A 26,238-nucleotide genomic window follows, 5' to 3' on the forward strand; every position below is an offset into this window, starting at 1 on the left:
ATTACACGGGAGATCGTTTAGTATTCTATATTTATACCAGCAGCCAACACACATTGATGCAACATGTTGGATATTAGCATTTATACTCGAAACCAACACCTCACTAATGCAACATGTAGGATATTAGCATTTATACTCGCAGCCAACACACATTGACGCAACATGTAGGAAATGTGCACGCCTACAGTTCCTATCGGTTTTCGGTGACCGGAACTCCCTCCAATATCTGTGCACGTGCATTAAGGCAGGACTTTGTTTTAGGTTGGATATGTTTCTAATTGTGACTTTTCGGACAATATCCTACACTTATAACCCCCTGCACATATCTGTATGTTCACTAGTCAGTGTGAGTGAGTGAGTTAAAAATAACGCGCTACGGAGAGAATTGTGGTGATGTGACGAAATCTCGAAGTGATGCGGGTCTTGACGTTTACCACTTTGGTGAAACACACGAACACGAGTATGATGAAGATAAACCTAGACACATTATACGGACGAATCTAGCATTCAAACACTCAATCAAAGGTTTCTTGCACGCCAAAGGGACGCAACTCTGCCCAGCCAATGTACCCCTCAGAAAAGACGGGACCGTGTCGTGAGGGGTTTTGTTCACCAAGTACGGACACTATATACATCATTCACAAGAATGTTAACTTATACAAACTAATTAGAGTTACTTATATGTAATAAATGACATTTAACAATAAAAAAAAACTAACTCAAAATTTATTAATATGTCAGCTTTTTAGTCATCTCGCGAAACCCTCGTGTGAAAGTGCCGTTTGGTCGCGGTCTCACACTCCCTCCGAGGCCCGTGCCACGGTTTATTATCTCTGCCCAGTAAAGTCAGGACGAACCTCTACTCAACTCAAGACGATGTGCAAACATATTCGTATTATGTTGAGGCTAACAGAGTAGCATATTTGTTTTTGTTGTCGAGTTTTTCATATTTGTATCAACGTTTCAACTGAAATTTGAAAGTTTTAAAAAACTTTTATATATTATAATTGCAGCAAAATGATTCTTTTACATTCATTTTTTCAATCTTAAATATGTAGATTGTATGAATTCCTGACGATTTTTATATGCTTACTTATTTCAGTGAATACAGGTATTCTTAACACCAGGGTCATCTCTTTATAGTTTTATATACTACTCAAAAGAAGTTAAAGATCAACCGATTCTTTCATAGTACTGTTTTTAATATGTCATGCCATGCCATACATTGATGTGATCTGGCGTTGTGGGTCGTGATATATTCTTATGTAAAACAACCACGATCTGTTCGGGATGTTTTCATGGGTTATATGTTTTCATCCCATGCAATAGGGCCTGTTTGTCTTCGCCCGGAAGATCAGTATATAGACCACTGAAATGGCAACACGTCCCGTCTCCATGACGAAGATTAAGTAAGAAATATAAACGTATTTATATTGATCACTGACAATTAGTTCTTAGCTAGTATCACGCCACAGATTGTCCCTGTAAATACCATCTCCCGCACATATATGTATGTATGTTACAGTTCTCAGCTTGTATCACGCAACAGATTGTCCATGTAAATACCATCTCCCGCACATATATGTATGCATGTTACAGTTCTCAGCTTGTATCACGCCACAGATTGTCCATGTAAATACCATCTCACGCACATATATGTATGCATGTTACAGTCAATGTGTAAAGTGACTGACATTTTCACTTAGGCTTAACAAAACGCCAAAATGTTTAAGTTTCTCACAATTATATTTGCATTTATTATGTCATGATAACAAATTCAAACCATTTTTATGTTCTATTTCAAATCACAGGGACGGATAATGATAGGATGAAAAGACAACGAAAGTTGGTGTATGTATTTTGTATAACTTGTATATTGTGATGCTTTTAAGCCGTTTTTAACTTCTCACTAACCTTTTGTTAATCTGAAGGGAAAATAATTGTAAAATGACTTCAATATTTTGGCGTTATGAAAGTTGCCTAAGGGAAATCTTCAATCATTTTACACATAACTGAAACATGTAAACACGCCAGGACAGGGTCATCTGAACTGTGTGTGTTCAGTGCTCCGTTTTCACCTTATAGAGTCAGTATATGGAATCAAGAATTGCGTAAGTTTTATACGGTCTGCTTGTTGACCCAGGTCAGGTGACAATGCCGCAAACTTAACGCCACAGGGGCGGTCTCAACAGGCAAATGTCGTGAAGTCACTGCATGATTTTGTTGTTGTTGTTGTTGTTGTTTACGGTCGCACTCAGCAATATTCCTGTAAAATGACGGTGGTCTGTATTTAATCGAGTCTTGACCAGACAATCCAGTGATTGACATCACAAGCATCGATCTACGCAATTGGGATACGAGGACATGCATCAACCAAGTCAGCGAGCCTGACCACCCGATCTCGTTAGTGGCCTTTTATGCCAAGCATGGTCACTTTTCACGGCAAGCAGAGGTTGCTGAAGACCTATTCTCCCCCGGATCTTAACGGGTCCCACAATGCATGAACAAGATATACATATATACCAACAGGCAGCATACTATTTTAGAAAAGCATCAAATATGAAATATATACCAACAGCCTACATATGTTGGTGTACAATTTATGATTTACATATTTATAACGAGCTGGCATGTAAGATATATGCATTCATAAAAAAGCTAACGCTAATTGATGCATCATCTATGAAACATGCATGTGTACGAACACATTTTGATGCATGAAAAAATATATGTTCATTAATACCAGCAGACAACACATATTGATGCAACATATAGGATATGTGCATTTATACTCGCAGGCTACTCATATTGATGCAACATGTGTGATAGGTGCATTTATACTCGCAGCCAACACATATTGATGCAACATGTAGGATGTATGCATCTATACTCGCAGCCAGCACGTATTTTATGTAACATGTAGGATATATGAATTTATACTCGCAGCCAATACCTCACTGATGCAACGTGTAGGATATATGCATTTATACCAGCAGCCAACACATATTTATACATCATGTAGGACACATAGATGCAACATATAGGATGTATGCATTTATACTCGCAGCCAACATCTCACTGATACAACGTGTAGGACATGTGCATTTATACTCGCAGCCAACACACATTGATGCAACATGTTGGATATTAGCATTTATACTCGCAGCCAACACCTCACTCATGCAACGTGTAGGATATTAGCATTTATACTCGCAGCCAACACATATTAATGCAACATGTAGGATAATTGCATTTATACTCGCAGCCAACACATATTGATGCAACATGTAGCATATGTGCACGCCTACAGTTCCTATCGGTTTTCGGTGACCGGAACTCCCTCCAATATCTGTCCACGTGCATTACGGCAGGATTTTGTTTCAAGTTGCATATGTGTCTAATTGTGACTTTTCGGACCATATCCTACACTTATAACCCTCTGCACATATCTGTATGTACACTGGTCAGTGTGAGTGAGTGAGTTTGGTATAAAATAACATATTAATGTCGGGCACCTTTATACTTTATAATCTTGGCGTAATTATATAGAAGATATATTAAAAATACTACCCCAAAAAAGCATAAATGTTTAAAATAGCAGCAGTCGTTACCCGTTGAAAGGCGACAACATGATATATTCTTATAGTCGGACAGGGAAAGGTGACGACACAAACCGCCATGCTGCGGAACAACTAAACACAGGGGCAAATATGTGGAACACCTCACTCATTGACGTCGCGTCATCCTCCCGCGGCAAGGGGGTTCACTGACCGCAAAGTCCAGTTTGCACCTTTGCCGAAATAGGCTGGAATTTCTAGGATCGGTCGTAGCGCCACCAGTGGCTATTACAAGTTATGTCCCTTCTATGTCCTTACTATTGACAAATCAGATTCCACTTCTCATAAAGCTTGCATTTGCATCAAACAAAATGGCGGCGCCCAGTCAAGACGATCTGATCGATAATGAAAATCTAAATTATGATAAAACAGGTCTTACTTCGCGAAGTGCACCAAATCACATGAGCACCTTGATTAAAAACACGAAGAAATTTGGGAAATATCTGTTTTCGCCAAGTTGGCGGTACACATGTTTTGCAAATCCTGCAATGAACCGAAATCTGTACGTCAGTTTACGAGCCGGATGTGGATTTCGAAACGCGATTTTGATTGGACTGTGTACAGACTTGTTAGTCAAGCCAAAATATAACTCCATAATTCCAAGCGAGTTCGGCAAGGGTTAAAACTGTATTTTGTAGTCGGTTAACTCCTTTGCATCGGCGAGATGATGTCTTGCTTGTTTGTTTGACGCCACACTAAGCAATATTCCCAACGAGTAAGTGAGTTGGGTTTAACGCCGCTTTTAACAATATTCCAGTTATATCACGGCGTGTCAGCTTAATGTCGGGGGAAAGCCCGAAGTGATGCAGGTCTAGGACGTTTACCACTTCGGTGAAACTCACAAGCACGGGTATGGTGCTGACAAACCTGGAAATGTAATCGGGGCGAACCGGGATTCGAACCCACAATCATAGGTTTCTGGCGTGCCCAATGGGACGCAAAGAACAGCGAATCGCGGCGCCTTAGACGACTGGGCCTCTCGTGTCCCCTATTCCTAATGACTGGAACTGGTACACTATTTATTGCTGCACATTTAGGAAATATTTCACTTTCACATATAGACCATTAACTTCCATATTTCACATACAGACCCTTAACTGACATATTTCACATACAGACATTCAATGACATTTTTCTCATTTCACATATTTTATTTCACAAACTTAAAGTCCAACGAAATGGGATGCTACATCTGCATACTCAGTTGGTGTCCTAAAGCCTCCCAAAAGTTCAATCTTCTTTGTTACGATGAGTTTTGAACATAGTCATTTCATGATGATATAGATTGCAAACGAGCAAGTAGCTTATCTTATTGCCCCTCCAATACAAACACATGAAAACATTTTGAATGACGTAGCAACTGTAGAAACTAATTCTTAGCATTGCTTAAATCAGATACCAATTCAATACTATCAGTTATATAATGTTATTATTAGATTATAAGTACGTGGTTGGGTGTTTTGGCTGGGTGATTTGGCTGATACATGTCATCGTATCCCAAATGCGTAGATCGATAATCATTCACTGAATTGTTTGGTCCATATTCTATTATTTACAGTCCGCCGTCAGAGAGCTGGAATATTGCTGTGTGTATCGTTAAACAGCACACTGCGATTCCGACTTTACCATGAGCAGGTGTTCACGAATCACTATCAAATTGTGATGGCATGAGGGTGTTCGCGAAAAGGTGAGTGTATCCTTCCCGCCGGTGTCACCCGTCACCGACACCATTAAGTCTTGATGGGTGAGTGAGTGAGTGATCTATTTGCACCAGTGGTATCAGTTTTCTAAGGTGAGGTGAGGTTAAATGGGGTTTAACGTTTCGCATCCAAGATTATTGCACTTTTATAGCGTTGTGCAGGCACGTGTGTGTATAGCTCCTTGCACGAGTCCGGACAAATGCCGAGATACTATATTGCATTTCAACATGAATATCATACTCAGAAACAGTAAACTTAATCCGAGCAGACGAGTCCTTGTTTGAGCCCCTTCATGCCGAGCGCCAGACAGGGTAACAACAGGTCATCTTCAAATGATGTGACGCAACCGGGTTTCGAACCCCGGACCTTCCGCTCTTCGGGCGGACGCTCTACGACTTGACCACAGAGGCGGTCCAGTTCTCTAAGACACAATCTGATGTTCTATGATGCGTTTGGGCGCACTGTTCTTTGGCTGTGCTTAGTCAGTCAACATTTACAGCATATCTTTCTGCCCAGGTACTAAACGAGAAGTCAATTATTGGAGCTTTGTCGCTGCCTGCTTGCGCTGAAGAAAACACAAAGGACGTAAAGGCCTTATAGACAAGTGTATGTTTGTATTTAAACACTATTCCTGTCAACGAGCCATTGTCTTGACCACGAGGCTACCTAACAGCCTAGATCGATGATCATGATGTCAATCACTGAGTTGTCTGGTCCAGACTCAATTATTTACAGAACGCCATCGTATAGCTGGAGTATTGCCGTGTGCGGCGTAAAACAACAAACAAACAAAACCCAAGCACCCCGTAAACAGAGAGAAAGTCTACCGTAGTCAAAGACGGCTTTGTGCAGGTGGTACGTCGTCGCACCTTTGCACGTCACAGCATTGGATACAACATTACCCATCTACATGCCCAGTGTGATAACAATCTATGTATGTAATATGGATAATGATATTGAGACAGATCTGAAGATAACATCAATAACGAAGTCGAAACTTTTATTTCAATTCCTCAACTACAATTAAATCATTTGTCGACGAAGGAGTTTCAAACATCATTACATCAGCAAGCGCCGTGAAAAGTTTCTAGACACGCAGAATCTCGTTGAACATGCTGTTGGAGCCATTCGTTGCCCTCTGAGAAAGAAATTGGGAGAAACGTAAATCAACATGTAGATCTAGGCCCCCCAGGAACGACAAGGTGCATAAAATATCCACAAAAATAAAATGGTAAGGTTTACTTATTGACATTCGGAACTGCTCGAGAAGTTTAAAGCTTCAGCTTCTGATCAGAACGCCCCCCTGTGTCAGATCTTCACAGAGATCGTAACTGAGTATAAAATCTGGTGTTATTAAGAGAGGGAGTAAAAATGAAGGGAGAAGTATTATGGGTATTTGACCATTGCGATAGTATGAAGAATCAAATACTGCACAGTCTAACATACGTAGGGGGAAGGTGGGAGTGTTACTCTCACCTTTTTGCAGTACGATGGGGGGTCGAAGACGGTGATGTCCCTGATGCCGGGGGTGATGTTGTTGTAGCCCATGGTTTCCAAATAGTTGTCTGGAAAGAGATATATATCACACTTTCAAGTTTTGAAAACAATATATACAAACTTCCAAGTATACCAAGCCTGGTTCAATCTCAAACTTCCAATGTACACCAACCCCGGGAAAATCTGAACCTTCCAATGTACACGGACCCCGTGAAAATCTGAACCTTACAATGTACAAGGACCCCGGTACAATCTGGACCTTCCAATGTACACTGACCCCGAGAAAATCTGAACCTTCCAATGTACACCAACCACGGTAAAATCTGAACCTTACAATGTACATCAACCACGGTAAAATCTGAACCTTCCAATGTACACCAACCACGGGAAAATCTGAACCTTCCAATGTACACCAACCCCGAGAAACCTTCCAATGTACACCAACGACGGGAAAATCTGAACCTTCCAATGTACACCAACCCCGGGAAAATCTGAACCTTCCAATGTACACCAACCACAGGAAAATCTGAACCTTCCAATGTACACCAACCCCGGTAAATCTTAATCTTCCAATGTACACTGACCCCGGTACAATCTGAACCTTCCAATGTACACCAACCCCGGTACAATATGAACCTTCCAATGTACACGAACCCCGGTACTATCTGAACCTACCAATGTACACGAACCCCGGTACAATATGAACCTACCAATGTACACGAACCCCGGTACTATCTGAAGCTACCAATGTACAGGAACCCCGGTACAATCTAAGCCTTCCAATGCAAACTGAACCCTGTACAATCTGAACTTTCCAGTGTCAACTTACTTCCGGGGCGCAGGATGGTGGTTGCACTGATTATTGGTACGCAGTCCCGTTTGCTGACTACGGCCATGACGTTCTTAAACTCTCCTTTCGTGTCATTGAATTGGTAAGCTATTGCATTAAGGCTGTCCGTGCCAAATCCGTAATAAAGAGGTCCCACCGCGACAGCGCCACCTGAAGTGAAAATGATCGTTGCAGTTCTATCAATGAACAAGGAGTTGTCTTCCCGTTTGGCAAGGTGAAGTGGGGTGAAATGGGGACTAACGTCGCGTTCAAGATTATTGCACATATATATACAGTGATGTACATGCACATGTGTGTCTCTCTGTGGCTGCTTGTTCTAGTCGGGACAAATACCGATTTTAAAGTGCTAGCCCACTGAGATACCATGTCGCAGTTTAACGTGAATATCCCACTCAGACACAGTATATTCCGAACCGAGCGCCAGTCAGTGTAACATCTCGTAACGTATTTTGGTATGATGCGGCCGGGAATCGATCCCCCGACCTTCTGCTCTCATGACAGACGCTCCACCTCGAGACCACAGATGCAGTCCCTTTCAGCTGGGGTTAGCCCAATTCATTGGTAGAAAAACAGTCCATACATAGCAAGGGTATGGCAATATTCCAGCTATATACATGTTTTACTCATTGTCACTTTTCACGGATGGCCCAATCGGGTAGGATGTCGCAACTCGCTGTGTAGAGTTGCTTCCCAGAGTCATGCCAGGATCTGCTGGTCTTGGCTTAGGGCCTTTGGTCTATCAGCGCCGTACCCATGTTCCTCGGTTTCACCAAACGGCAAGATGAGCCAATTAACAACCAATTAAGCTGGTACCCGATGGGATTCTGGGCGAGAATGGGATTTTCCAGGAACCTATGCCGCTCGTACACAGCGACTAAATGTGTTGTTGGTTTGGCTCGGTGAGTAGGTGTTATTGTACGTGGGACGTTGCTGATACTATCAATCACAGGTTTGTCTATCCCAGACTCGATTATTTACAGGCCATCGCCATATAGCTGGAACATTGCCGAGTGCAGCTTTAGACAACAAACAGAAGAGACAATTGCGCTGAATTAGATCACTCACTCACTCACTCTAATTATCTTATAAAGATAATGTAATGGTTGTGGAAAGTCTCACCGGGAATGCAATTGGCAGGGAATCTTCCCGACACGGCGAATGTCTCGCACGTTTTCGCTTCAGGGTTGATTCGGTAACCAGTTCCCTGAAATCAGAAATCAATAGTTGTTTGTTCAGAAAACAGTATGGCCAAAGACCAATATTAAACAGGGGCTAATCCAGAAAGACATCATAATCATAATCAGAATAGGCTCGGGTTTTCAAGGGAAGGCTGCATCACGTTTATGTTCAGTGTGTTGAGAAGTACAGCAGAGTCCTTCCCTTGGATGAAATCCGCTACCCTGAAAGGTGAAACAGAAGGCTTTCTTCTCCAAACCGTCAATGGGTGATTTTGCATCAAAGTGTAAATGTGAAATGTAGATTATGCAATTAATGTAATAAGACTTTCTAACACATTGTCAGTGGATGTCCAGCTTTGGCACAAACACAGTATCTTAAGCGACATGATAGCGCAGCCCGAGCCTTATATTATCGTCTTTGCCATGCTTGTAGTTTTGACTCAAATTCATAGTTCGACCAAGAATATGTCTGGGGCGTCATGGAAAATATATTTACAAAATTCTTTGGAATACGCCTGCATCAGACCTATCACACTTTGTCCTTTTTTATAAATCCAATGAAATCATTTACATAATGAATTTTCTGTCCCTTTTGACACATGTGATTGACAAGATTCAGGAAAAACATGGCAAATATGCGCACCTCGCTTACGAAATGTCACGCTTCATCCCAAGTACCAAGATGTCAGACTCCCCATTGTTCTCAGTGCCTTCGGTTTGGTACCTCCTAATCTGTTGACTGACATTGGGAGAGTACCCGGGTTTGCTGCCCGGAACACAGCCCTTCTGACAACCTTGGTAATGCAGAAGGCTAAGGTGTAGGTAAGGCACGTGTCTTCGTTTCATGGAAATTAAGTTTCCACACAGGCTTAGAACTCTCAACTCGTGACGAAGTATGGAAGTAAAGATGGTCATTTAGCTGAGTTCGCTTTGTTGAACAGATCCAAACTGGTCCTGTCATAAATCAGCAATATGTACTGAAGTATGTTAATTATGACAGTTGCGCGAAGGGCTTTAGTCGGATAAACCTGCCTCAACAAATGTTGCAGTTATACCACTTCATAGGCGACAAAGTATCGGTTTGCGCATGTGCAGCTTCTTTCTGGGTGCCCTCCCGGTCCGGCTGGGTTAGTGTGCCATCATACACCAACAGCGTCGATCTATTTTAACAACATCATCCGTTGTCATGTATCTAGACCTAAGTAAACTGTGCATGCTCTCATGTCGTAACTATCACACTTACTCATTTCCTGCTTTGGAGTCATGTGCCTTACCTTACGGTAGTCCCTGATTTCCTTGTAGGAGCTGACGAAGTCGGTGTAGTTGCCGCTGAGGGCGTACCTTTCGTTGGCGGCATCATAGGAGTAGGATTGCAAGCCCTGAACAAAGAAGTGACACGATGACACATGATTAGGTATGATTAGAATAGATGGGATGTATTGTTTGTTGTTTAACGCCGCACTCACCAATATAACAGCTGTATGTTGGCGGGCTGAACATCAACGTGTCTTGACAAGACATTCCAGTGATTTTGAGCAAACATCCTCGTCATAGGTGTACGATTCAAGTCACACCACCTGGCCACCCGTTCCAATACGTCGTCTCTTACGACAAGCATAGCCTTTAACAAGGAGTGTGTGAATGAGTATGGTTTTACGCCACTGTTAGCAATATTCCGGGGGACACCAGAAATGGGCTTCACACATTGTACTCATGTCGGCAATCGAACCCGCATCTTCGTCGGGACGAGCGAACGCTTTAACCACTAGGCTACCCGACCGCCCCGGTAAGAGTTCGAGACAACCGGGAATTTGACATGTCCAAGGTCTACACAACGAGGTTCGACTGTACTTCGAAGTAGTACGTCGAAATAGGAATACGTACTCAGGGGAACGTCCGATGTCAGGAATGTTGAATAAGCGAGTGTCCAGTTGAGAGGGAGTATACTTTAGTGTATTTGTTTAATCTTGTCAGAATAAATTAGAACTGTCAGATCATTATTATAAATGAAAGTAGTATGTTTTACTTTTGAAATGATAATGTTCCTGTCAAAGAGTGACATCGAGGTCCAATGTCAGTGATATTAAATTACCGAGTGTTCAGTTCAGAGGATGTCTATTGTGTAAAAGTACTTACCCGCCTTCCCCCCGAGGAGTCGACTCTGGTGAAGTCTTTGAACGCCTCCCATTGCAGAGGAGCGCAGCAGATGGTGCCAAGGGCAACCGTCGCCATGCTGGCGAGTAGAACTGCCTGCAGCATCATGTTGAGGAGTCGTCAAGTCTTCAGTCCAACCCTTTCACAGTGGAAGCCTTCTGTCACTGGAGTTGTGGACAGAGCGGATGCGGGGTCCCTTTTTATGCGTACTGCCATGCAGCCGTCAAGGTCACTACATCCCTGGATGACCTAGAAAGTGTCCAAGGCTGCAATCAATCAACAGTTTATATAAACCCTTACCATAAACTGTATCGTGTATTCGGGTATATTAATGGGCTATTTGTGCTTAAGTGACAAATGCATTTTTACCAACTTTATACCTGCTGAGCATGAAACCTCAGCCTGCTGTTACTGAAGGAAAATAACCAAGCTTACACCTTTAGATATGAATAGAATTAAATTTGATAATAAGTCAAGAAACCCTGTGAGTTTGAAAACCTTGTCTGTTCGCAACACAACAGTAAGTGAGTTAAAGAATTGTCTTCACACATGTACCAATATTGCAATCGAAAAGGGCCTTCGGTGTGACGAGCCAATAATTAAACTACAAGACAAATCCACCGCCTCTACTTCAATATGCTCCGAAACAACAATTATAATCGGTAGTAACATGACATTTGCTTTTTCAAATTTGCTGCACACAAATGATACATATTCTCTATTCGTATATGTTTTACAATAATTGAAACAAGAACACTCCCCGCTACAATGAATACAATACAGAAAGCCTAAATAAAGTGTTAGTACTTATCGCTGAAAATGGTTTGAATGGTTTTCAGCAAGTAAACATTTGTTCCCGTATTTGATAGTGATTCAGTCGGAATCTTACAATTAACTCAGCTTTTTGCAGAGATTTCTTATGATTGTGGAAAGGGTTTCGTCACTTTTATTTATTTAGAGATATATAGAATTTCACCGTAATTTAATTTTGACATTAATATATAAACACTAGTCAGATTTGGCCGCGAAACTCCGATGTTTGCCAATTTTAATTTTATTGACTAAAAACACTTTTTACATCGTAGTGAAACCACTTTGCGGCAATATCTATATTGCGGCATTTCTGAACACTGATTTGTCACCCGTGATCCACGAAGATTTCGAGATTACAGAGAGCGAATGATAATTGATTTCATTAATCTAAACAAACAGACAAACATGACTGGAAACTCGTTATTCTGAAATACCCCTGATAGTTATCCCGGCAGTGAAAGCGATAAAAAAATTCAGACTTCGGATTGCGTGGAGGATAAGAGGCTATAACAGAGGGACATCAGAAGAGGGTTGTCATGTAAAGTTGAGTCTATATTGACAGAGAATGTTTTTTACCATGTGTGGATTTTACTTTTTAACTTAAATGTTTCTTCCTTTTGTAAATTACGCAGGCAGCACCAAGAACATAATCATATAACACTATGGTGACTATCAACAATTACAATTGATTGTGATTGTTTGTTGTTTTACGCTGCACTCCGCAATATTCCAGCTATATGGCGGCGGTCTGTAAAATAATCTGGACAAGACATTCCAGTGATTGACATCATAGCATAGTGGCCTTTTACGGCAAGCATGGGTTTGCTGAAGACCTATTCTAAGCCGGATCTTCACGGGTCTCAACAATTAAGAGAATCACCATATCCTTCAAGTAGATATGGTAGAAATGTATTAAATTATAATCATAGAGTCGCGCTTACTAGATTGAGATCATCATCTAATGCCCTACGAGTTGAACCTGGGTGACGTGGTTGAAATAGGATTTACCGAGGAGAGAGAAAATATTAATTTTATAAAGTTACATTGACGACGTGGAAGAGGAATTTCTATTTAAAAAATTAAGATGTATGTATATTAAGAAATTTTCTTTTGTAAACCAATCACTTTTCACATTTGGTCAGTATTGACGATATTGGTTGCCAAAGAAATTGAGCCAAATATGTCTATGAATCTTAAAAATTAAGAATCAGCAATTAAGTTTAATAAACTGGGCGGCAAAAGATATTATAGGTCGAGTTCAAATGTCACCAAAAAATTGATATTATAGGTCGAGTTCAAATGTCACCAAAAAATTGTCAGACACACTACAAGTCCATTGTCGACACAGTTGCCTTCAATAGCGTGTATGACCTCCAGCTGCCTCAATGCATGCTGTGATACGCCGCCTCATCGATGACGTCAGTCTTCTGATGACGTGGACTTGAATCCGTTGCCACTCGTCTCTCAGGGCCTGTCTTGTCTGTTGACGGGAGGCTGATGGCGTGCTCTAATGTCTGTCAAGATGGTCCCACAGATGTTCAATAGGATTCATATCGGGTGAGTGGCCAGGCCAGGGCAAAACGTCAACGTTCTGCTGGTTTAGAAAGTTCAGAATCTTGCAGTATGGAGCCTGACATTGTCGTGACAATGTCCCCTGCTGTTGGTTTTGTAAGAACGGAAGCACAACTGCCTGCAACACTTGGTCTCTGTACTGCACAGAGTTCAGGTTTCCCTGTATAATCACCAAATCAGTCTTATGATCTTCACAAATACCGCCCCACACCATGACACCTTCCCCGCCGAATGGATGGACCTCTAGATTACACGCCTGAGCAAAACGTTCCCCTCTGCGTCGATAAACTCGTGCTCTGCCGTCATTTCGAAACAAGTTAAACCGACTTTCATCAGTAAACAGCACTCGACGCCAATATATCACTTGCCAGCGTCGAACCTGCCTCGCCCATCGCAGTCTCAGGCGTCGTTGTTGAGCAGTCAGTACCATTCCTCGGAAAGGACGATACGCTCGGATTCCAGCAGCACGAAGTCGTCGTAGTACTGTACGTTGGCTAATGGGATGTCCTAACGTTGTTGCTGCCGTCGCCGTCGCCGTTACGAATCTGTTTCGCAGGTGAATGAGCCGTATCTGACCGTCATCCAGTGGTGTTGTCACTTGGGGTCGTCCGGTTCTAGGCCTGTCCTGTGTCCTCCCTGTCTACCTGTACCGTTGAATCAGCCTGGCTACTGTCAGTGGTGTACAACCAAACCTTCTGGCAATTAGGACCTGTGTTGGCCCCATTTCGGCCATACCGATGGCCCTCTCTCTCTGCTCCTGTGACAGTCGTGGCATTTCTCTTGTGTGCTTTCATCACGTGTGGTTATACCCTGCAGACGAACGCATTTATATAGCTAACATGCACGTGCAGTTTATGACATAGGCGGGAAACCTGTTTCACCATTTTTTGTCACCGCACGAAAGCCGTCTACTTTCTTTTGCCGCTTAGTTTATTTATTTTCCCTGCTCGGCGAAGTTCTGAACTCTGTTTGGTAGAAATAATAATGTAGATTGTAATTATACGTATGTCCATGACGCCAAGCATCCTTTTCATCTTGTGTATATGGCCAAAGGCCAAATATTGCTGAGTGAGTGGGTATTGGTTTACGCCGCTTTCAGCAATATTCCTGCAATATCACGGCGGGGGACACCGCCAGAAATGGGCTTTACACGTTGTACCCACGTGGGGATCGATCCCGGGTCTTCGGCGTGACGAGCGAATGCTTCAACCACGAAATACCCCACCTCCCCAAATATGGCTTGAGTCAAAATAATGTCCGTCCGTCCGTCTGTCTGTCTGTCTGTCTGTCTGTCTTCATAAGAAGATTTGGGCAGAGTCACTCGTCTTGTAATACAAGGTATAGAAAGTGAGGAGGCTGACCACAATAACAATACATATTTTACTTTATAAACTTAGCAATGAACATTCCATGTAATTTAGAGTTGATCTTGAGTGGGTGAAACAATTTTGCTTCATTTGGAGTCTCCCCGTAATGTTTACGTATGTGCGTATTTCTACTAAAACTGCATGTTGGACACACTAACAAAACATTACATTTATCTACTTTTTACTGGTGACAGTAATTACAATATCTAGAGTTTCTGATAACTTTGCTGTAACGGCCAGAAATACCTAACATTGTTATATGCGTCCTCAACTCTGAAGGGCGGTCGGTTAAAGCGTTCGCACGTCACGTCGATGACCCGGGTTCGATTCCTGACATGGGTACAATATGTGAAGCTCATTTCTGGTGTCCCCCGCCGTGATATTGCTGGAATATAGCTAAAATCGGCGTTAAACCATACTCACTCACTCACTCACTCACTCACTCCTTAACTCTTAAAGTATCTTTCAATTTCGATACAATACAAGTTTTATTACAACACACACTTTGTCTCTATTTTGGAATGAAAGTATCAAGCTGACGTTGTTTAAACCATAAACAGAAAACTTAAGTGTTTACAGTTGAAGGGTCCAACCATACATAAACTGACGTCCAAAAGAAACTTTACCAGAGTTTGAAATCACTCTTGCTCAAAAACAACAAAACATACATGCATGAAGTTAAGTGTATTGAGAAGATCAATATATCAACATAATCAATACTGAAAATGACAATCATACCGCGACCGAGAATGATGTCAGAGCCCCCCAAAGTTGGGTGTGGTACAAAACTCGAGCTTTCAGAATCATGGACAATAGGCAGAGTACATAAACAATCGCTCATGTTCAATAACAAGTCATTAGTAGCGTGTGTGACCACCAAAAGCCTCAATACACGCAAAATCACTTCGACGCACAGAAAAAATCAGTTGTCTGATGAGGTCACATGGGATTTGACGCCATTCTTCTTGGAGGGCCGAGATCAGTTCTTGTCGGTTGGCTGGAGAGTGTGGTCGTTGTCGAACACGACGATCCATCAAGTCCCAGAGGTGTTCTATGGGGGACATGTCGGGTGAGCGTGCAGGCCACGGCAGGACGTTGACGTTGTTGGCTGCGAGGAAGTTAGTGACAATTCTGGCTATATGGGCTCTAGCGTTGTCATGCTGATAAATGACACCACGTGACTGCTGTTGGAGAAATGGTAGGTCAACTGGACGAAGAATGTTATCCATGTAACGCTGAGCTGTCAAGTTTCCGTCAACGATGAGCAGTGGTGTCCTCTCCTGCCCACAAATCCCTCCCCACACCATGACACTTCCTCCATCATATGGTACGACCTCCTGCACGCAACACGCCGCCGTTCGTTCACCCCTTCGGCGGTAAACACGTTGTCTTCCATCAGCCCTAAACATACAGAATCTCAATCGCAGACGACGATGTTGCGCTGTCAATAGCTGTCCTCTGTATGGTCTAAAAGCCCTGATTCCATGAGCCCTGAGTCTCCTGGCCACTGTCTGTCGACTAACCCTGTGACCTAAGGCATTTGTCGCCGATGACGTCACTGTCAGGAAGCGATCTCGGCGGTGGAAGGTACGCAAGTACCGGTCATCATGGGGCGTGGTCACCCTGTTCTTGGCCTGTTAGCGGTCCGCCCCGTCTGTCTGTAACGTTGCATCAAGTTGGTAACGGCAACACGGGAGCAACCGAAGGTTCGTGCAATATGGGCGTGGGTGGCTCCCATCTGTACCATACCCAAGGCTCGTTCACGTTGTTCGACTGTGAGTCGTGGCATTTCTTTTGTGGGTTTTTTTTTATCACTGTGGATGTCTGACTTGCCGTTGCAATCGTTTTATACCCTTACCCGCACGTGCATTTGCAGTTGTACGTGGTGCACGTGTTTTTCACTTTTTCGCGTGTCATCTCGCAAACATGTAACAGACGATTCACATTTTCTGCATACACTATTGTTGTAATTAGGTTATGTGTTTTAGATAGACTTCATCGAAAAGAAATTATACTTTGTCTGAAATTTATATTTTCAGTTGGTAAAGTTTCTTTTGGACGTCAGTTTATAAAAAAAAAACATTTGCTCAAAGAATATTCTTGACATGGAAAGCCCACTTTTTAACGCCTATTTCATAGTACTGCTGATGTCAACAGACAGTAATTCGTAGTTAACAATTTAAGTGAGTGAGTTGGGTTTAACGCCGCTTTTAACAGTATTCCAGTTATATCACGGCGTGTCAGCTTAATGTGGGAGGAAAGCCCGAAGTGATGCAGGTCTTAGACGTTTACCACTTCGGTGAAACCCACGAGCACGGGTATGGTGCTGACAAACCTAGAAATATAATCGGGGTGAACCGGGATTCGAACCCACAACCATAGGTTTCTGGCGTGACCAAGGGACGCAACTCTGCACAACAAATCGCGGCGCCTTAGACGACTGGGCCACCCGTGCCGCCGTTAACAATTTAAACTGTAGTTTATCATTTTAACATTTGTAACGATATAAATAGGATACCGCCCAGTTCTCCCTAGACTGCTGCATTAGATAACATTTACAATTCTTTTTTAAAAACATTCAGGTGAATATTTTCAATGTCCGTTGCATTACCAGGGCCACGTGCTTCACACCCATAACCCGTTGTGAAAGTTACAAAAGAGTCAAGGCGTTGCGTCAAGTTTATTCTGTAGGCATGTTGGGGTTGTGCATGGGTCACTCATGTCTTCTGAAAATAGTTTCATACATATATTTATATAGCCTATTTTGATTTCTTACATAATCCGTTGACATTATGACAATTGTTGTCACGTGTGCTTCCTCAGTTTACCAGGGAGACTTGGCACCTATGTGTCAGACCTGAAACAGATTACGTCATCAGTTGCAAAAATACCCGAACAAGGTAAGTGCCTAATGTTATACACATAACTTTCTGTCGGATGTTCTAACGTTTTGGGTCGGAATTTTTGTATTTTTTTTCATTCGTTTTCCGTAGCAGTGAACCGAATAATTCTGGTTCCTTTACCTTATCGAAGGGAAGTTCCTCGATGCGCGACAGACAACAGGCCTTTTTGTTTGTAGACGTGTATATGTTACACTCAATGTGTAAAATGTGATTCACTCCGGCTTATAAAATGTCTAATTTATAAATTGAGAGAAATATAGGTCCATATAACTTATGCAAGGATTAGATTGGGCAAGGATTAGAAGCCAAACAATATAAAAATGTACATTGACTTTCGTTTCCTTTTAATCCTAACATTATCTGTCATTAAAACAAAGTTACACGAACATTAGTCATTTTAGGAGGTCTCCAATAGTGGACGACATCCTCCATTACTGAGATAATTTACAGATAACCTCCAATAGTTCAACCTCCATTAGTTGAATAATTTACAGTACATTAATAACGCACAAGCTCTGCGTTTTCATTCAACAGGGTCAACCGTACCCATGCAGGTGGTAGGTTCGTTTCTGGAGAGACAAACTGACAGTGTACGTATATTATAAGACAAAGACAACAAAACAAATGATTTCACAAATATTTATGCTGAACACAAATTCAAAATTTCACAGAAAATGTTGTGCCGTCACCAAGTTTCATTGTGAAATCGCGTCTGTCACTTGTGTAGGGAGCCTGTTCCCCTTTTGATGGGCCCAGCGTCGGTCTTGTCGATGGTTGATTGCCTGGCGGATCAAAGGTTGCGGCGTCTATAACAGGGGGACCAGTTACAGAAGCACTGGGACGTCTTGATTTTCTCTGCACGATTGAGTCTACTGTATCCGCCATTTCCTTGGACGTCCTCTGATAACAGAAAAGCTTATTTTGCTTGATTATATCACATAAACATTTAATTTTGCATTATATCAAAATGCAACTTTTATTTCCTCGTCATCTTAGTTTTAGTAGTACAAAAGGGGCTTGTAACGCAAAAAATAGCAGCTCCAAGATATATATTGTATACTGACACTGGGTGTGACCACTGGATATATGGCAATATTATTTGGGATTCGAACCCCGGGGATGTTGATCCGAAGTCTGGCGATTGCCAAAATGCATTATCGCGTCCTCTAACATCCACGGAACTGCAACTACAAGCAGATTAGAAAACGCCATATACCACATTTAAGAATTGTGGGAAATACACATACGTATAGGTAAAGTTTATACCTTGTAACTTCGAATTGCAACCGATTTATGTCCCGTCTTCTCGGCAATTAGCTGTTCGTCTACTCCGCTGTCGTAAAGCCGAGTTGCTGTTGTAGCTCTGAGGGAATGATTTGAGTAAAATCCGCTGAACCCAGCGGCCTTACAGAGACGGCTGACAGTTGACCGGAGTGGATGAATCCCAACGGCCGCATCAGCAAACCAAACCTTGCCTGCAGTGTATCGTAAGGGGCGCAAATAGAAGGCGTCGCACTTTCCATGTACTGGTCTGAAAACAAAGTGAACTGTCATCAACTCATGCAGCTGACCGTACACAGTACATAGTGCATAAGAACATTAAAACGTTAGGTAAAGTCATCCAAAATATGTTAATCGGGTGCACATTACGTTACCCAGACAGGTAGAAGTCGCAGACAGAAACGTCGCATGAGACTTACTTCTTCCTTTTCACAATATTAGTTGTGAACTTGTGAGAGAATTATATTTACCTTAATGACATATACTTTTCGTAGAGTCTGACGAGGCATCTTCCAGGGTTTTCCTCATTACTAGAGATGGTCACGTGTTTCCTTTCAACCTTCCTGTGCTTCAGCCCCCCTCTGTTCGTTTTGGAAATGTCCTCAGTATATTTCAATTGTTTGACGCCATTGCTTGACATCAACAACTGTAACTGCGAATTTGAACCACTGTGTAGGTATCTGTGTTCATCTCCTGCCCTAAGAGCAAAGTTCAACCCGATTAAATAGACGAGGGTGTCCAAGAGCTTCTGTGGTGTATCTTCTCTGAGTTTACCTGTTTCCCAAAGTACATCTTCCTGCTGTTCAGTGATGACATCCGCTTGTCGTTTTTCAACCCCTATCCCTTTTCGAGCTAGTAATTTCATCTTTGCATCAAGAACGGATCGCATACCGGTGTAACAAGATGACTCAAAGAAATTGACGACAACCCCATTCCTTCTTAAGTAATACTGAAGAGAAGACACAATTTCGTACAGAGTGTTGCCGCGGTAGTCTTCACGCTTTTGGTTTCGAACTTCCGACAGAAATAACATCAATGTTCTGTTCAGATCATTTTCGTTTTCAGCTAACGACACTATGTTTTGATTTGCTATTGGAATTTCATTATTATTGCGTTTTTGCCTCTCAACAACCCAATTCTTGAAAATATTCAAAGCCCATCTACTCTTATGTTCAGTGTTCACAGAGTGTGCCGAATCGCACAAATGCACCATATCCGTTTCAGAAAGGGGAGTACCGAACCGAAGCTTTTCATTGTCCAGATTGGTTCCCAACTGCGTAACCTGTACGGCTTTCTCAAAACGTTCATTGTCACCTTTAAACGAATCTATTATATCGGAATTTAACTGTCTCTCAGACACACGTGTGCCAATAATTCCTGATTCTTCTATCATCTGACTTGCCAAGTATAGTTCGGTGTCGCAATTATCATCAAAGTTATCCTGACTTGTATTATACGGCTCAGTGTCAGTGTTCTCATCAGAAAATAACCGGCCTAATTCAAAATTCCGACAATAATCTTCTTGAAAGTTATCCATATAAAGTAATGTTTCAAAATCTGAGTTCACAACCACATCAGACTGATTACAAAATGTGTTCTGAGTCACGAACAATTCATCACCACAATCCGACATGTTGTCTCCCATACGGATAAAATTTCCACGACTCGTATGCATGTGGTCCTCCAATAGTTTAGCACGTGCATTGCTCCGTTTCATCGAGTCGATCATAATCATTTGATCGAGGAAGTGATGATACACGTGACCTCCATTAGTATCGCACGATAATTATGTGAGTACATTAGTTTGGTGGACAGTTTTGGAGAGAGCTTTGTTTTAAGTAGGAGAATGTCCTTAAACTCGTCATTAGTTTCGCACGTGAAGCAGGTTGTCGGCCTGACGGCCTCCAACCTGCTACACGTGCGAAACTAATGGCGAGTTTTCGGACATTCTCCTTTACATAAATGATGAATTAAAGATCAAAATGTTTGCAATTTGTTATCATAACAAAACAAATGGACATATATTTCAGTCAATTTGTAAAATAAGCGAAATATTTATGCATCTTGTAAATTGCCAAAGTGAACATTTCAGTTGTTTTACACATTGACTGTAACAAAAACACATGCTTCCATTAGTCATGCACAGGTGAAAGTATGTGTTTTAAAATAAAAGTGTAAACTCGCAGAATACCAAGCAAGCAAACTAAGTCACTATTACCGATGCGTTCCCGAGAGACGTCAACAATTCCTTTACGCTTCCTTGACAAAACTGTATTTTTCATGTTTCGTTTTTGTTTTTTTACGCCCTTGTACTTTCAATAAAAACGACAAATGCGCTCAGGTCGCGAACTTGTCGAGATTTCAAGTATATCATCCGTGTACGTATCAACGCGGAAAAACAATAACAAAGGCAACTTTCTCGTTATTTCGATTACATTTTCGCACTTTTAATTATTTTCCCGTTATGGAAGAGGATTTATGTATGTCAGCTTCTTTATTATGAGGAACACAACGTTTCGTAGTATATGCTTACGCGACATTGCCTTACCTCTATGTTAAAGGGGCACTGATTGAAAGCAATTCCCCGGGACTGATTGTTGCCTTTGTTATTGTTTTTTCCCCATGAGTACCCGGATGATACGCAACGCAACTGAGCGTGACAAGAAACTGGGCTACCGTCAGCAAGGACAGCAAAATCAACTAGGAGGCAATATTGGTTTTACCCTTTTTTGAACACTGATTGGTTAACCGTGATCTATAAAGATTTCTACAAAGGGCGCCTGTTAATTAATTTCTTCAGCCTTAACAAACAGACAAAAAGAACGGCGGAGCTCATCGGTTGTCGTCATTTGGAAATACCTCTGATTGTTATAGTTTCAAAAAAGTATCAATGCGGTGAAAGCATTTTCGGATTTCGGATTGCGGCGATAATACGATTACTACTCCCTTGTCATCCTCGTTTTCTGGTATAACACTACACTTGTGTATTTGTCGTCATTCACTTGATGCTCAGTTAATGAATTTATTACAGGTATAATTAGTGGTAGCACCACTCCGAATACCTGAGGAAGCTTCCCATTTGGCATTTATTGTGTCTGGGGTAATTATTCAATCTAAATCCAGGTTTGAAGTGAGGAGAAATGTGTGTTATATAATATGCAGCCCAACAAGAGATGAACGATCAGTTGATTTACTTTTTTCAAATCAGCGGATCGTTCGTAGTCATCAAAGGATTAACAGAAAATACATTAACTGATTAATCACTGTTATCTTGCACGGTGGATATGTCAAAAGTGAATGTTTACATGTCTAAAACAAAGGGAATACACTCATATCCTTGCGTGAAGTGCCGATGTAAAAACAATATACTTTGTTCATAGGGTTAACCGATAATACGTTGATTACTTGCTTTTTTAGGAACCGTGGACGTTATAAAAATAGTTGTCACCCGGGCTTTCTCAGCCGACCTTTCAGACTTGACACCTATGTGAAACACCTGAAACAATCTAAGTGATCAGTTGAGAAACGAACACGGGTTTTAATATCCCGAAACGATATATATATTTTAAAATATTTGATTGTTACAGAGACACGTGACATCGAATAAGTTTCTTTGTACAGCGGCAGACGTTTGGGATATTGTTCCTTTGTCTTGATATTCACGGATACATTCCTCAAACAAGGAAGCTGCCTAAAATTATGCATATAAATTTGGTAGGTTGTAATTATGATATTCGCATTTTGTTTTCCTTCATTTGCAGTAGCATTGGACAGATTCATTCTTGTTCCTCTACGTCTTGGTTGGGAAATTCTTCGATGCGCGAAACACGTCGTATTCATAAGGTTTTTCCTTTGTATATTACAGTCAATTTGCAAAATGTGATTCTCTCAGGCAATTTATTAAATGTGTAAATATTTCAGTCATTTTGACAGAAAAGTCTGTCCATTTCTTTAACAGATTGACCCAAATTGCTGAAGACGATCAATAGGACCTAAAAACATCACAATAGATTATTATGTAGGATTAGAAGCCAAACAGTATAGAAATGTACTTTTCATCGTAACATTTTCAGTATCTTGGTGATGATATTAAACATAAAAATGTTTGGAATTCGTTGTCATAACAATACAGATGGACATATTTTTCAGTCAATTTGTAAAATAACTGAATGTTCAGGCGTTTAATAAATTTCCTAAGTGAACATTTTGCACATTTTAACTGTAAAAATATAAATACGATAAAATAAGCGATGCTTAGGAGTAATATTTACTTTGAGTTGCAAGTCAAAATAGTGTAAATGAAAATCGCACAATTACCAAACAAGTGACTTATCAAAACTTCGTCAACCAAAACTGTATTTCATTTTGTTGATTAATGTGACCATACGCCCTTATATTATCAATAAAAGTGACAAATGCGCTTACGAATTGCGCAGCACAGGTTGCGAACTAGTCTAGGTTTCTGCTATATCATCCGGGTACTCGCGGGGAATAACAATAACAAAGGCAACAACCAGTCCCAGGGAATTGCTTTAGATCAGTGCCCCTTTAAGATCTGATCGGTTCAAGTGATCTTGGACCGCCTCCGTGGTTTAGTGGTAGAGCGTTCGCCCGGAGAGCGAAAGGCCCGGGGTTCGGTCCCCGGTAGCGTCATACAAAGAGACGTTAAAAGATGCTACTTATTGTTACCCTTCCCGGAGCTCAACAAAGAGGGGCTAAAGCAAGGACTGGTCGGCTCGGGGTATAAATGTTAAACTGCGGCATGAAATCTCAGTGTGCTAGCACAATAAAATCGACATCAGTCCGGACATGTACAGGCAGCCACACTAACGCATACGTGCATGCAGGTCGCTATATACGTGCAATAATCTACCGCGTCGACGGAGGGATATGAATTTCTGAGAGGGAGAATATATCCCCCATATCCCGCCACGGAGCAAAAAAACTGCACGTTGTTTACTTGTCAATGAAAGTCACGTGACAGCTCAAATAAACTCTCAATCAAACAAATATTTTAAAGCAAATTTCAATTTGTTTTTATCCTGAAATATATCCGCAAAATAAAGTCGTTGTAGCAGTTTCAGTAGAGTTACATGTGGGTTTATGCGTCCCTCCTAAGGTTTAAAACCACTCGCCTCCGGCTGATGGTATAAAACTAACGCGGGACCAATATCATCGGCATAAAACCTAATACGTGACGCATAAAACAATTATGTCCCTCGTAAAGCTGTTACAATGAATTTAATAACCATGCCCGTTCTAGGATTCTATAAGGAGGGGGAAGTAGCCTGCGGTTAAAACATTAAAACATATTCCCCCTGCACGAGGAATACAATATTCGAATACCTCCATTTAAGTTCTCCTCACAGAAGCTGCATTCGTTTTAATGAACCAACATGTTACTTAAGGTTTATAAAGTATTAAGGGGGGCAGTTTTACGATGAAGGTAAAGAGTTTTTAAAATAGTATAAATCTCGAGAATGTTCTCGGTGAATCAACTTAGTGGTGCAACGCCTTTGTCTGATTTTTTTTATGAGATGACTACACGAGTCAGGAAATAGACCGCTAACCCTTTGTCCTCCCGAGTGTCGACATCCTCCTGTCATCTTGAATCACACTTAGTTCAGGGCTTAATACCATTTCTCGGCAACACATTTAATCTGCCATAGATGAACTAACTACAGGCTTCAGTAAATGGTAAGAAGACAACGATGTCTTGGCTTATGAACAAAACGTGTTCCGTAAGAAGAGAAGTACCCAGGAACACATATTCACGTTATACTCTGTGTTATACATACGGAAACTGTCGAAACAATCAACGTTTGTCTTTTTTATTGACGCTTTAGAGGCTTTTGATAAAGTTAATAGGGACTGTCAATTGTTATCGGATGGAGAGGTGGTTGAATTGGCTCGACATAGCATGAACGCCACGAATTTCTAAGTGTAAAATATCACATCATATCAATATGACGAAAACGGCGATAAACATGTATAGTCTTAAGTAGAGGTATGAACTAGAACGAGTGTGACAAACAGTATATTCGACCACGTGACCGGACCACGTCTCTCAATGTAACGAACACAGACAGACACAGACTTTGAGAGAAAATAGTTTTTTTTATGTAAAACTGAAAGAATCGCCTTGACTTGATTATTATTATTATTATTATTGTTGTTGTTATTATTATTAAATTTTAGTTCCGTATCACTTAATTTCTTTTAACATTTAACTAATCTTTCATTTCCAAGATTTTGTATCAGAATCTTTACCCTTTCAAGGAATAGCCACGACGCCTTTCTTTTGAAAGAATGTCAGATAAAACTCCAAATAGTGATTGCAGACTGGTCTTATTTATAGCATGTTTAGCCTGCTGTCTGGCACTTTTAATCCACCATGTAATTGTCACGTGATTGTCTCAGTTTTTATGACTCAACCACCTGAACAGTTGTGTATGTACATTACATGGAAAGTTGAGAAGGTAGACGCATTACCTGGATACTTGTGTAGGTACATTACATGGGAAGTTGAGAAGGTAGACGCATTACCTGAATACTTGTGTGGGTACATTACATGGGAAGTTGAGAAGGTAGACGCATTACCTGGATAGTTGTGTAGGTACATTAAATGGAAAGTTGAGAAGGTAGACGCATTACCTGGATACTTGTGTAGGTACATTATATGGAAAGTTGAGAAGGTAGACGCATTACCTGGATAGTTGTGTAGGTACATTAAATGGAAAGTTGAGAAGGTAGACGCATTACCTGGATAGTTGAGTAGGTACATTATATAGGAAGTTGAGAAGGTAGACGCTTTACCTGGATAGTTGTGTAGGTACATTGCACGGGAAGTTGAGAAGGTGGACGCTTTACCTGGATAGTTGTGTAGGTACATTACACGGGAAGTTGAGAAGGTAGACGCATTACCTGGATAGTTGTGTAGGTACATTACACGGGAAGTTGAGAAGGTAGACGCTTTACCTGGATAGTTGTGTAGGTACATTACACGGGAAGTTGAGAAGGTAGACGCTTTACCTGGATAGTTGTGTAGGTACATTACACGGGAAGTTGAGAAGGTAGACGCATTACCTGGATAGTTGTGTAGGTACATTACACGGGAAGTTGAGAAGGTAGACGCATTACCTGGATAGTTGTGTAGGTACATTACACGGGAAGTTGAGAAGGTAGACGCATTACCTGGATAGTTGTGTAGGTACATTACACGGGAAGTTGAGAAGGTAGACGCATTACCTGGATAGTTGTGTAGGTACATTACATGGGAGGTCGAGAAGGTAGACGCATTACCTGG

General features: G+C 41.4%; 1 protein-coding gene and 1 pseudogene across 1 annotated transcript; both read right to left on the reverse strand.

Moving 5' to 3' along the window:
* Nucleotides 1–6,404: 6,404 nt before the first annotated feature.
* Nucleotides 6,405–11,104, reverse strand: LOC139471553 (ependymin-related protein 1-like). The gene is made up of 6 exons (XM_071253928.1): nucleotides 10,979–11,104; nucleotides 10,117–10,221; nucleotides 8,784–8,868; nucleotides 7,644–7,814; nucleotides 6,794–6,882; nucleotides 6,405–6,455 (listed from the first exon to the last, which is right to left on the reverse strand). The coding sequence occupies exons 1-6, from the start codon at nucleotides 11,102–11,104 to the stop codon at nucleotides 6,405–6,407; spliced, it is 627 nt and encodes a 208-aa protein (XP_071110029.1).
* A 7,204-nt stretch (nucleotides 11,105–18,308) lies between these two features.
* Nucleotides 18,309–20,636, reverse strand: LOC139471562 (uncharacterized; annotated as a pseudogene).
* Nucleotides 20,637–26,238: the final 5,602 nt, after the last annotated feature.

The sequence above is a fragment of the Haliotis cracherodii genome, unplaced genomic scaffold, assembly GCF_022045235.1.
Source record: "Haliotis cracherodii isolate W230 unplaced genomic scaffold, xgHalCrac1.p SCAF_23, whole genome shotgun sequence".
Taxonomy (NCBI): Eukaryota; Metazoa; Mollusca; class Gastropoda; order Lepetellida; family Haliotidae; genus Haliotis; species Haliotis cracherodii.